Source organism: Antedon mediterranea, chromosome 1 (assembly GCF_964355755.1).
Source record: "Antedon mediterranea chromosome 1, ecAntMedi1.1, whole genome shotgun sequence".
Lineage (NCBI taxonomy): Eukaryota > Metazoa > Echinodermata > Crinoidea > Comatulida > Antedonidae > Antedon > Antedon mediterranea.
The window spans coordinates 25,626,880-25,640,191 of NC_092670.1; the positions used below are offsets into that span (position 1 = coordinate 25,626,880).

Consider the following 13,312-nt stretch of genomic DNA (forward strand, 5'->3'; position numbering starts at 1 on the left):
GTTAAAATGAATAATTTATTTTTCTTTATAGAAACCTGTGAAATATAAACTGTATGGCGTTCTACCTCATGAAGGAAATGGCAGTGGTTATGGACACTATTTTACGTTTGTGCGAGCACCTAACAATCTTTGGTACAAAATAAACGACCATGCCTCCGACAGAGCAGGACGCCACCACGTTATGAACGCTGAAGCCTATCTTCTTTTCTACGTTCGCACGGTTGATACTGATCTCTTCACGGAAAATGGTCGCATTCAAGCACCAAGCCAAAAGTTAAATGGTCGTGTTGAACCTGCAAGCCCAAACTGTAATCATAGTTACGCAAATGGAAAAACAAAATTTTCACCTTTACCTCAGAAGGTTACCAGTATAAAACGAGACGAGAATAAACCAAACATCTCAAAAATAGTGTCAACACCATCTCCAACGCCAAGTTCTCTACCTCCCGATCGTCCAAAGCTTTCTTTTAGCATCAATCGGAAGGGTGTTCAAGGGAACAATATCAGTCAAAAACCAAATGTTGCAAATAAAACATCAAATACAGGTAACACATTGTCACGAAGTACAGCTGAATCGTTTGTGAGACCCAAGAATCATACCGAGAGCCGTTCTAAACCAAGTACTCTGGTAAAAGTGCTACCTCTCGTACCATATGGTAGTGATTCCAGTGACTCAGAAGATTATGATACAATCGCAGAAAAGATTTCAGAAAAGTCGTTCGAGAAGGCAAAATCCAAAACTACTCCAACATCGCCAGATAAAGTAAAGACCTCACCAGATAAAGAAAAGACATCACCATTGTCAAATCATAGGAATCTTATGGCTGTGAGGAGTACAGAGTCTCCTCTCAGACTCGCTATAACAACTAACTGTAATGCATCAAAGATGATGTCTACGGGATTGTGGAAGGTTAGTTCCGACACAGATCAACAAACGCCCTCTGTCGCTTCTGATGCTAGTAATACTTCAGCTTCTTCTACTTCTGAATGGAATGTGCAAGAGAAAAAGATGCTGACACCACTTCCAAAAGAGAGCAGCTGTGAGGCTGAATTTCTTGGGTGGACTGTCAGTGCAAAACCTAGTTCCAATTCAAAAACATCTACCTCAAATTCTACAGAAAGCTCAAGTAAATTGGCTGATGGGACAAAATATTGTTTCAAAGAAGAACTGTCAACTACAAATGGAGGTAAAATACTCTCTCCGCCACCATCACCTGTGCAAACAAATAAATTTAATGCATCGTCTAATAAATGGAAGATTCCGAAACACGAGAGTTCTAAAAACACTGATAAATACAGCAATGGATACCAAAATGGACATACATCATCTAATGGTGCTACACATGAAAACCAGAAAATTAATACATCTACGAGTAACAATCTGAAACGTGATTTTTCAAACAATAGTCAAATTAAGAATGATCTGGATGATAGGTCTGTACCTAAAAAATCTAAGATTGAAAATAGTTCAAGAAAACAAGATGTAGCTAAGTCAGGTGAGAGGAATATTAATTTCGTAAGAACTTCCCATGACATGCAATCGGAAACGCCCACTTTTAACAACTGTTCATATATGAACTCAATTTTTCATGGTAATTTTGAAGTATAGTATACTTTCCTATTTCTATTCTACAATATCAATTATGCAATCCTGCTTTCTATTAATATACTAAAAGATATAATAATATTACTAAAAACGATTTTGTTAATCAACTACCAAAGTTATATCACTCACTGTGTAAAGTTGATTGTGTTCCCCTCAAAAGGTTTTTTCAAAAATCACTAATATCTAAATGTTGTATTTTTGTTGATTTTTGTTTGTATATTATATTTCATGTCTTTCAACTCAACACTATTGTGACGTATGGTCACTGTAGGGTGATGATGACATAAATTATTTTAAGAAATGATTTGAGAAGATTAACTGGTACTTTTAATTATAATATAATGGTATAATTATTCTTTACCTTGTCAAATGTCCACAGAAAATGGTTCACCAAACAGTGAAAAAGATAACATTGCGGATGAAGAAAAAACAAAAACATTTTCTTCTGCTGGTGAGTTTCATTTTCAAAAATTAATTTGTTTTATTAAAAATAAATTAGCTGTGTAATTCATTACTTTGGATTCTATTGCTTTTCTTTCTTTAATCTTAATAGCTTATATTTTGATTCGTTTGTTTTTTAGCACCTACTCAGTCGTGGGACCACCATGTTAAAGATGGTTACCAGAGGAAAGCAAACAAATACACATCAAACAAATCAAGTTGGGATGGCAGAGATAATAGTGGCAATCAAAAAGATGTTAACAAGATTCTTACTAATACATCTATGCGAAGTTATGGATCGTCAGGTACACTTTTACTGCATACCGGTACCTCCAGATACTATTTTTAACATTTAATTCAAATTTTATTTTCAAAGAGCAATGTTAATAATATCAATGTTCTAAAAGAAAAAGGTTTATCCATAATTTTTTCAGTCACAACAAACAACTTGTTTAATTTAATTTCTTATATACATGTATTTGGTAAAGTTTTTTTTCCTCTACTTTTTTTAGTAAAATCTTGGGAAGATGAACCTTCTGAATTAGATAAAGAGGCAAAGCGCTCATGGCGACAGGAAAAAAAATCCAAGCGTGACAGTTATGAGGAAGAACTGGACCAAGGAAAGGTATTAAGAATAAATTTTAATTTGTAAAAAAATCTGTTATTGCATCGAGTTTAAAAGTTTATTTTTCATGTTATCCCCAATTATAAGCGGAAAATGGAATGTTATCCTTTTGATATCTGGTCAGTTTATTTTTGTGCAATGTAATGTGCATTATTTTAAAAAGTGGCATTTTTTTTAGGTTAAGAAAGTAAAATCAAATGACTACAGAGAGAGGCATCATCATGGATATAACGCTTTTCAACGTCATCAAAATTATCGCAACACATCACCTCAGGTCAGTACATTTTACTACTTTATTCAGGTGTAAACTGTAAGGCCATATTATTCTAGTCCAGGCCAGCAGTGCTGTAACATGCATTAGCCTCCAGGCCTACAAGCACCTGCTTTCCACAACACTGCTCACAAATTCTGTGTGCTGTGTGAATGGAACATGCATTAGCCTCCAGGCCTACAAGCACCTACTTTCCACATCACTGTTCACAAATTCTGTGTGCTGTGTGAATGGAACATGCATTAGCCTCCATGCCTACAAGTACCTACTTTCCACAACACTGCTCACAAATTCTGTGCGCTGTGTGAATGGAACAAGCTGCCCTTATCGTTTCCGCTTGTCTGTGTAAATTGGTTTATAATGTTTAATTGAAGCACACCTTTTACAGTTTGAGAATAAATTCTTCAGTAAGAATGTACTGTATTCAATTTGCTGTGGTGAGAAACATCATTTGAATACATATCAGTCCACTATTTTAAGTGAAAACCTTCTATAAAATGACAGTGAACAACAACAACTTGGTTGTTTTAATGTTTGTTTATAAAGATTGAAGCAGAATAATGCCATGGTGTTATTGTAGACTTACTGGGTCTGTTTAAAGTATATAATGCCATGGTGTTATTGTAGACTTACTGGGTCTGTTTAAAGTATATAATGCCATGGTGTTATTGTAGACTTACTGGGTCTGTTTAAAGTATATAATGCCATGGTGTTATTGTAGACTTACTGGGTCTGTTTAAAGTATATAATGCCATGGTGTTATTGTAGACTTACTGGGTCAGTTTAAAGTATATAATGCCATGGTGTTATTGTAGACTTACTGGGTCTGTTTAAAGTATATAATGCCATGGTGTTATTGTAGGCTTACTGGGTCTGTTTAAAGTATATTCTGCAATAGGCAACGATAATAATACAAATAACATATACTCTTTTGATACATATGTGTAATATGTAAAAGTTTTTATGATTTATTTTTTCAACATAAAGCAAATCTTTGTACTTTACTCTCAGTGGAAAACCTTATTACAGTATTTTAATTATTTTATAAATTATGTCTTCATGCTTCAGAATCAGTCTTGCATGCGATGACATAACACATCCTTGTCATATTGTACTTACATAAATTCGATTCAATTTTATGAGAGTTACATATAAAATTTATATTTTTAAATTATATATTTTTAATTATTACAATATGTTAAATAATAAATTTCAAATTTGTTACTGAAAAAAGCATTGTATCATGGATACAAAAGACTGTACCACCGGCTGAACATTTGTTAGATGTGAACCACGTTATTTTTTTTCTTTTCTTTACAGCAGAAACAAGGTTATAATAGATTCCACCCATATAAACAGCATCATGGTTGGTATAGCAACAAAACATGGCGACGTTAACAATATATGAAAGTGGTTTAATAATATAAGTCTAGACTGTTATTGTGAGTTTTACTCATTGCAATGTACCAATATGGGGTTAAAATTCACTTGTATGGACATCCATTGCTGCAGTCCATATTAATTCCAATCAGTATCAGAACAAATCTGAACTATTCTGGTGTTATTCTGTGGAGAATTTCCAATGAATGGCACTTGGCACACTGCCTGTTACAGTATCCCAAATAATCATAATACTGTATTGTCTGAGCATGATAAAAAATCTTTGTAATTTTCTAAATTGTAAATATTTACAACTACCTTTCTTTTTATATCTATCCTCTTAGTTTATAGATAACTAATAGTGGTTTAATTATGATAAACCAATTGTTTTAATAGAAAAGAAAATAATTATGTGGAAATTTTGATATTTACTTTGTTGCTCAGCTGAAGAAATTATTGTATATATTTTGAATATAAAATATTTATTGGTAGTCAGAATATTAGTTTGACATTTAAAAACAAATTGTTCATATTTTAAACAAATTATATATGAAAAATGTCTTTAAAAGGTAAGTAGTGTTTTATGTGAACGCACTAACAATATTGAATCATAAAATTGTAATTTTTTTAATTTTTATCTATTGCATCTCTGACAATTTCACTTGATTTTGCGGGATTTGTTTAATATTTGGCTGTCAATGTCATTAGTGGAAATGTTATAACTTTATGGTGTTGATGTGTATGCTGTATTGAACTATAGCAGTGAATAGATTTCAGACAACGTTTGTTTTTTAATTTCTTAAATTAATTTTTGTTTTTAATTAATGTACATTTATTTTATGGTCTAAAAAGCGGATACTTGACTGCTGTGTTGCCCTACTAAAACCTGTTTATTCAGAAATAAGTACTGTATATTGTTGAATTGTACAATTTACAAAAGCAATATAATTGCTTTTATATACTGTCTCGCCAAGATAAAACTATGGTTCAATCATATAGTGTTGTATTGGGATCCGTTATCACATATAATAAGTAGGCAGACAGTATTCTGTAAGTTACAAGTAAGCATTGCAGTAGGTTGCTGCAGAAATATTGAATTACTGCAGTAGATAACCACTATTTATATTTTGGTTATTTAAAACAAATTAAAACATCTTAGCAATCTGTACTTTATTTTGAATATTTTTTTGTAAACATTTTTATTTAGTCATCGCTTTAAGTGTATTGATACATTGTTTAACGTGATCTTGTATTTTAGCAGCCAAATTATAGAGTGTGTCTGCATTTTGTCTTGCATAATTGTATAATTTTTTACATTTCTTATAATATGCTGTTTTGAACAATGTTTACAGCGTGCATAATAACTACAGCTCCTCGCTTTTCACATAAGTTTTATTGTTTTAATCAAATGAATTGAAATTATATTCTTATTCTTATGTTTTTAAATTGTGCCAGACGTTCAGCTAAATTGTGCCAGACGTTAAGCTAAACTGTTTAGTTATTGTTTTAGCTGCATTTTATTTTATAAAGTGTTTTAATCTACGTAGAAACCAGCTCCCTGCAGAGGTCCGGTTTTGTTGTTTTTATTGTTTCAATCATCAGTATAGTGTAGACATGACTGTTATACATAACTGTTTTTAATTTTCCCTGGTTTTAAAGAATCCACGAATTGTTTTATTTTTTCTCTTTGCTTAAAAACAAAAAAATAATCACCAGGTATTGTTAGACATGTTTAGATAACGTGTGTACTGAGGTAAATATTTTGTGATCAGTAAAATAATGGTGCATAACCTATATGTACAGTATTGTCGATGATTTAAGAAATTGAGATCTGATATATGTAAAATAAATAATGATATTAAAATCATTAAGCCCTGGCGTCGGTTAATTTCAAATAGTTTTGATACCCGTGTGACAACGTGCGACACAAACTACTGTATGTTTTTATTTATGATGACAATGTAAAAGGTTGTTAATAAAATCTGTTTTAAACTTGAGAAACCATTGTCGAAAAAAGGTGAAGAAAACGTGTTAACTAATCGGTACTAAATGTACTGTCAATTCCGTAAAGTGTTTTTTATAGTTCGATTTAGATTCATTTTGTGTAGTCTCGATAAAAAATCCAGAGATGGCTATTGACACTTCAAATCGCAGTCCAGGTTCTCTTGAGCTGATTCTACTGATATGGCAACCCTTCTCCGTCGTCTTCGTAAAGAGAGATTGGTAGTTTGTGTTGACGTCCATTCCGTTTGCGAGGATCACTTGTATAGCGATTGACTTCAATTTCATTGGCGAAGAGTAAAATCTCTGAAAGTATTTTTTTCGTTTCGTTGCTCAAAGAATTCGCTCCAAGATTTCAAAGTTAAAATTCGTTTCATTTCTTATTCTTCTCACTCGATCCAACACAGATAGGACGAGCCACACATGTTCCTTATACCCTTCTTTTTGTGTGTCCGGACGCAGCAACAAATCAGCTTACCAGTCACTTACTAATCAACTACAAAAGAATACCAAACATGTTTTGCGTACCATCTAGGGTCGTGTCCACAGATTGTTCTCGAATACACAGTAATTTCAGCGTAAAAAAACTGGCGATTTCAAATGTACGTACCGCACGACTATAAATAAATTGTTGTTTTCAGAAACGAATAAATAGACACGATGATTAAAATGTAGTCAACTAAAATTAGCATCCTGTGAATTAGGCCTACTTCTGAAGGAGAAACTTGTCTTAAAAATGAGTCCAAATTTTTTATTTGAACTCATTTAAACAAACCCAATTTGTGTTTTGTATATAACATTAGAGTTGAGGGATGGGGAAGAGAATGGGAAGAACAATTCTTAAATATATTCTCTATCCACTCAGTAACGAAATATTGTTTTAAATGTTTTATAGGCCTATCATTAATATACCACTAAACACAGTAAAACGGATTAATATTTTTTTTAACTGTCCCTGTTATAGTCGATTGAAATAAAAAAAGTACATGTAACGATACACCACTACGACGTTTATATTTTTTATAATCATTAATTAATACAAACGTTGAGAAGCAACTGTCAGTAATAAAGTTTTTATTTTATATTATGTGTTTATATATTCAGCAGTAGGCCAAGAGCCTATCCACAGTCACAGTAATAAATGTTCTTTGTATATGTGTTTATTAACAGTAACCTTATTCAGGTTATTCGATTCAAATGGCTACCAATAATATTGCAATACTATATCTCAGTTTTAAGTTTATTCTCCAAGGGCCCATACATTTACCTACTTGTGTTAAACCAAGGGCTCATACATTTACCTACAAACTGGGAGTCTGAGAGATTGGAATGTTCCATTCATCGCAAATCAATACATTTGTATAAACGTATATTAAATCTATCAAAGTAGTATTTTTTAAGAAAATCGGCCTGTCTTCAACATTATGATACTGTACTCGAGCGGTTCAACCGGTTTTCAGGTATCTATATATAAATTTACGTAAGGGCAAAATTCGGTAAATCGCGCCTTACTTCTAAAATTTTTACTCGATGGTATATAAAGTTGGTTCGTACTTTCGGTACTGATTTTAACCACCTGATGTAACCCTGTTTACTAAGTTAGATAATTAGTTATTGACGATTAAAACGAATTTAGGTTCAACGATTTGCCCCAAATAGGGGTGTTTTCCAATCGTGGTATACACTGTCTAATGGATGTCCATCTTGAAAAATACCCGCCACAAAAATGCGAGGAGGCTTCGCATTTTCCTATCTCCTCCTACGATAATTGTTTTTAATAGCTGAAAACTGGTTGAACAGCTAGAGTACAGCATCATAATGTTGAAGACATGCCGATTTTCTTTAAAAAATACTATTTTGATAGATTTAATATACGATTATACAAATGTATTGATTTGCGACGAATGGAACATCCCAATCTCTCAATCTGCCAGAGTTTGGTTTAACACAAGTAGGTAGATTTATGAGCCCTTGGTTTAACACATACGGTAGGTAACGTAAATATATGGGCCATTTGAGAATAAACTTGATCAATACTGTAAATACCTATTAACTATTTTTGGTCCTCATTTGAATCGAACATTTCTTACTGTGAATGTTCGTACTGTTGGATGTAATATAAAAATATATACAAACTAGAGGGTACTCCGAGAGTACAAACCTCCGCCTACTGTAAAATTCCTCTACACGATATGTCCCCGGAAAATATATATATATATATTTTTTTTTTTATGAGTTCTAAGTGTAAATAGGCTAACTACACCATACAAAGTTGTGGATGAGAGTGTGGTGTTATGGTTATTATGTATCCAGCCTCTCTCACAGTTGAGATCGCTGGTTCAAGTCCCACTGAGGTTATTTTTTTATTTATTTTTTGTTTTGTTTTTTGTAGACCTTGATCTTTGACCCTGACCCTTCAAAATTTTACCACAATTATATGATGAGTCATTGATCATTGTGGCTAAGTTTGGTGAGAATCGGATAAAAACTGTGGTCGCTAGGTAGTAATATAGTTTTTTGTTATTTGTGACCTTGACCTATGACCTTTTCTCCTCAAATTCGAACTCGTCCGAGCTTTTGAGGCATAGATCATTGTGTCCAAATTTGGTGAGACCCGTGGACTCCAGGCTGTTCACAGACACACACACACACAAACACACACCCACACAAACATACAGGGGTGAAAATATAACCTCCTTTGCGGAGGTAATAAACGTTATTACTGAGATTGTGGATAGGCTCTACTGTTAGATATATAAACACATTATTATATACACATAAACTTTATACTGACAGTTCCTTCTCAACGTTTGTATTAATTAATAATTACCAACAATATAAACGTAGTAGTGGTGTATCGTGACATGTACTTTAATATTCAATCGATTATGACAGTGACAGTTTTAACAAAGTATTAAATCGCAAATGTTTTACTGTATTTAGAGGTATATTATTTATAGGCGTATAAAACATGAAAAAAATATTTCGTTACTGAGTGAATAAAGAATATATTTAAAAATTGTTCCTCTTTGTACCTATCCGCTTTCCCATCCATACATAAAAAACACAAATTGGGTTTCTTTAAATGAGTCCAAATCAAAAATTTGGACTCATTTTGTGATAAGTTTCTCCTTCGGAAGTAATCCCAGGGTGCTAATTTTAGTTGACTACATAAATCATCGTGTCTATTTATTCGTTTCTGTAAACGACAATTATAGTATTATAGTCCTGCGGAACGTACATTTGAAATCGCCAGTTTTGTTACGCTGAAATTACTGTGTATTCGAGAACCATCTGTGGGCACGACCTAGATGGTACGCGAGCGAAGCGAGCGTACCATCTAGTTAAAATCAATTATCGTAGGAGGAGATAGGAAAATGCGAAGCATCCTCGTATTATTGTGTGCTGGTATTTTCCAAGAGGACATCCATTAGACAGTGTATACCACGATCGGAAAACACCCCCTATTTGGGGGCAATTCGTTGAACCTAAATTCGTTTTAATTGTCATTAACTAATTATCTAACTCAATTTAATTAGTAAACAGGTTTACATTGGGTGGTTAAAATCAGTACCGAGATTCTAACCAACTTTATCATCGAGTAAACATTCTAGAAATAACGCGCGATTTAAATAATTTTGCCTTTACGTAAATTTATATAGATCCCGTTTAGAAATCCAGAGATACGACGTGTCAATTTTGAAGGCGTTTCAAATGGTTTTGCTTTAAGAGATTCTCCTACATCAACAATAACTGATTCAGCACGAGAGAGAACTTCTATAGATTTAATTAGATCCCTCCAAAAAGCAATCTATTCCAGGCCATTGAAGAGTTTACTGGTTGTCATCATGGATTCAACAGCAGTTTCCATTTGTTCCGTTGGTTTACGGTCTTCTTCTAGCAACCTTGATACTCGTTTTCTCTGGAAAGCACCGTCTGTAATCTCTGCTTCTATAAGAACTGCACTGGGTGCCAGGGTTAAGTATTTATATTAAACTTTATTTCCGATTTCTCCATATACAGTACATATAAAAAGTAAGCAAAACATTCAGCTATATATATAAATATATAATAATGGGTAGTATGAAAACAAAACTAAACACTAGGTGCTCAAGTACTCCATGTGGCATAAACTTTTGATCCAAACATGCTAGATTGTACAACAACCTTTACGGGAGAATTGTTGCTATTAGTAACTCTATTCATAAATCCATAACAAGTTTTTCTATATATTCATAGAAAGATGGAGCATTACTTGTTACAAACATTTGACTAGCACTACAGTGTCTAAGAAGACCCATACATTTTCTGAAGGAATTATTATACACACCTACAACTCTCTAATATTAACCTGAGTAAAGAGTGAATAATTATACTATAGACTACTACAATACATGCTACAATACAATTTAGACAGATTACACTTAACCTCATTTGCGGCATAACAATTAGCATGTATGCAAGTGGATCTGTACTGACGTCTGGTATCATGAACATCATTTAGATCATAGGATAAATATGACCAAGGTACTTTACTCAGCAACAAAATTAAGCTCATTACCATAGACACAGAGAGTAATATATGTGTTCTGTCTGTAATCTTTTTGGGATGATTTTTGTGCATCCCAATGTGTAACAGTTACATGCAAAAGGAATTAGCGTGTGGCTCTTGACATGAATAACACCATTTTTGAGTGGTCACTTAGGGCTACTGTTTCGGGAAAATTAAATTACAGGATAAAGTTGCTGTCATTCTAACATTCTATACAAATTATGCGGACAATGTCCAACAACTTTTATCCGTGTGGCTTTTCACATGAATAAATCCATTTTTACCCCTCCTATTTGGTGTCGCCCCACCCCAGGGAACATTTTTTTTTTTTTTTTTTTTTTTTTATACTTAGGTGATATACTGGACGCAGGACTAAAGTCCAGATATCCAGATCCAATTGGTCCCAATCCTGGTATTTTGAATCCTAACTTGTGATCGTATATTACTGGTTGATTCCGCCACCCCACCACCAACACACCACCACCAACCACGGAACTATAGTTATTAGTTCCATGCACCAACACACCCCACCAACACGCCACCACCAACACACCACCACCAACACACCGTACCATACCACCAACAGAGGGAGGTCGACTTATTTTTAATTTTGACTTTTTGTGTCATTTATATTTTTTGTACAGACAGCAAAGATTATAGCGCCGCTATACAATCTTTGCAGACAGCAGTTAACAGTAGTTCGTTAACGAGCTGCGTTATGTGTGCGACATGTGGGTTTTATTTTGGTTTATGTTATAATTTCACCAATGTTTTAGTCTTCTTTGCTCAGATGTTTTGTGTTTGCAATATCTGAAATTTATTATAATGTGGGCCTAGCGGTGTAGCTTACCTAGGCCTACGCTACTGGGCGACTCGTGTCTAGCTAGGAGCCACTAACTAGGCCTACTACTAGCTAGGCTAGTAGACTAGCTTTATGTGGGACGTTAGTTGGTGGGATAGGTACTACGGCCTACTACTACTACTACAGTACTAATATACTAGCCTACATACGAGCTAGGCCTAACCTGTATACTTTGGAGGCTAGGCTATCCATAAATTCTCCACCAACCAATGCAAGTAAAGTTAGGCCATGGAGTAAAGAATAGGCAGGGAGGGAAGTAAGTAGCTACTGTCTAAGCCTAACTTAGTCTTAAGTAAGTTATAATAACAATTATATTATAATGATATACTTAGCCTACTACTAGGCCTAGGCCTAATACCTTGCTTGCAAGCAAGGTGTGGTTTCTGTTGATTTCAAGGGTAGGCCCCTAGGTCTAATTACCGAAAACAAACTGAAAACAAAATTTAAAAAATCTAAATACCGAAAACAAATTTGTATAACTATAATATTTTTTAAAATAATGTTGCCCTCTGTCTGTTTTAAGTATACTTTATAGTCCCTAATTATCAATATTCTTAAAAATATCATTTTTGTATTATTATCTTTTGAAAATCTATAATTAAATTGATCATGATTAATGTATTCACAATTAATGTGTGAGGAGTATGCGTTATACTAAAGACTAAATCAAAATATGTTTCAAGATTCTGTAAGTAGATGTACAGTGTTATCATTGAGTTTGTACACTTTTTAGTTGTATGTTGTGAACCATTTCGTGGGGTCTTCTTTGGCTTTTGCGCGTGTAGTCTTCTTTCTGTCATGGTCTTAGCTTTAGAAACACCCATCAGTAGAGGGCGACATTAAAAAAGATTATACAAGTTTGTTTTCTGTATTTCAGATTTTTTGTTCTGTTTGTTTTTCGCTTGCTTTTTGGTTGTTTTTGGTAATTAGACTGACTGGGTTTCAAGGTTGGCTTTTCTATCTCTATGTTGCTCTATGTTTACTATTATTTATGAATACTATGAAATGAATAATAATTGTCCTTTTTCTTTGTTAATTTCCTTTAATTTATCCACATCATAAGACATAACATAAGTGTACAGTAGTCTTTTAATAGACGATTTTCGTGCCATAGAAGCCATCTTGCAGAGATGACAGTCGTGACCAGCCGAGCATAAAAATAAAAATAACAGCATTTTCATTCAATTTCAGGACACCATGTTAATTAATAAATCGTAACAAGGTACAATTTTTTAATTAACATGGTCCCCTGAAACCTCTATGTTATTTTTTGTTGGTTGCGCTCGGCTGGTTCCTTCATCTTTGCAAGATGGCTTTTATAGCACAAAAATCATCTGCTAGTGATCATGCACAAGGCCAGGAGGCCTAGGCCTGTTATTTTCACTTTACTTTTACTTTTATGTGCGAGACATTGACACTGCAATTTTTGTAGCAATTTTATTTTCTTAACCGACATGTCAAACAAACTTAAAATTTATCCATATTTTTAATCTATCTTAAATCCAGAGATGGCTTAATGTTTGTAGAAATTTGATTTCATGATAATGGAGTATATCTTGGTTTCATTTCAGATA

The 13,312-nt window shown here is 33.5% G+C and overlaps 1 protein-coding gene across 1 annotated transcript in view; it reads left to right on the forward strand.

Annotated features, from left to right (window-relative positions):
* Positions 1-6,007, forward strand: part of LOC140063578 (uncharacterized) — a 30,433-nt gene extending 24,426 nt beyond the window's left edge. The window contains exons 11-16 of the mRNA XM_072109962.1: positions 32-1,496; positions 1,986-2,057; positions 2,188-2,352; positions 2,560-2,672; positions 2,851-2,946; positions 4,264-6,007. Coding sequence (XP_071966063.1) covers positions 32-1,496; positions 1,986-2,057; positions 2,188-2,352; positions 2,560-2,672; positions 2,851-2,946; positions 4,264-4,341 — 1,989 coding nt within the window. The 3' untranslated portion in view covers positions 4,342-6,007. The remainder of the gene's footprint in view (positions 1-31; positions 1,497-1,985; positions 2,058-2,187; positions 2,353-2,559; positions 2,673-2,850; positions 2,947-4,263) is intronic.
* The last annotated feature ends 7,305 nt before the right edge of the window (positions 6,008-13,312 follow it).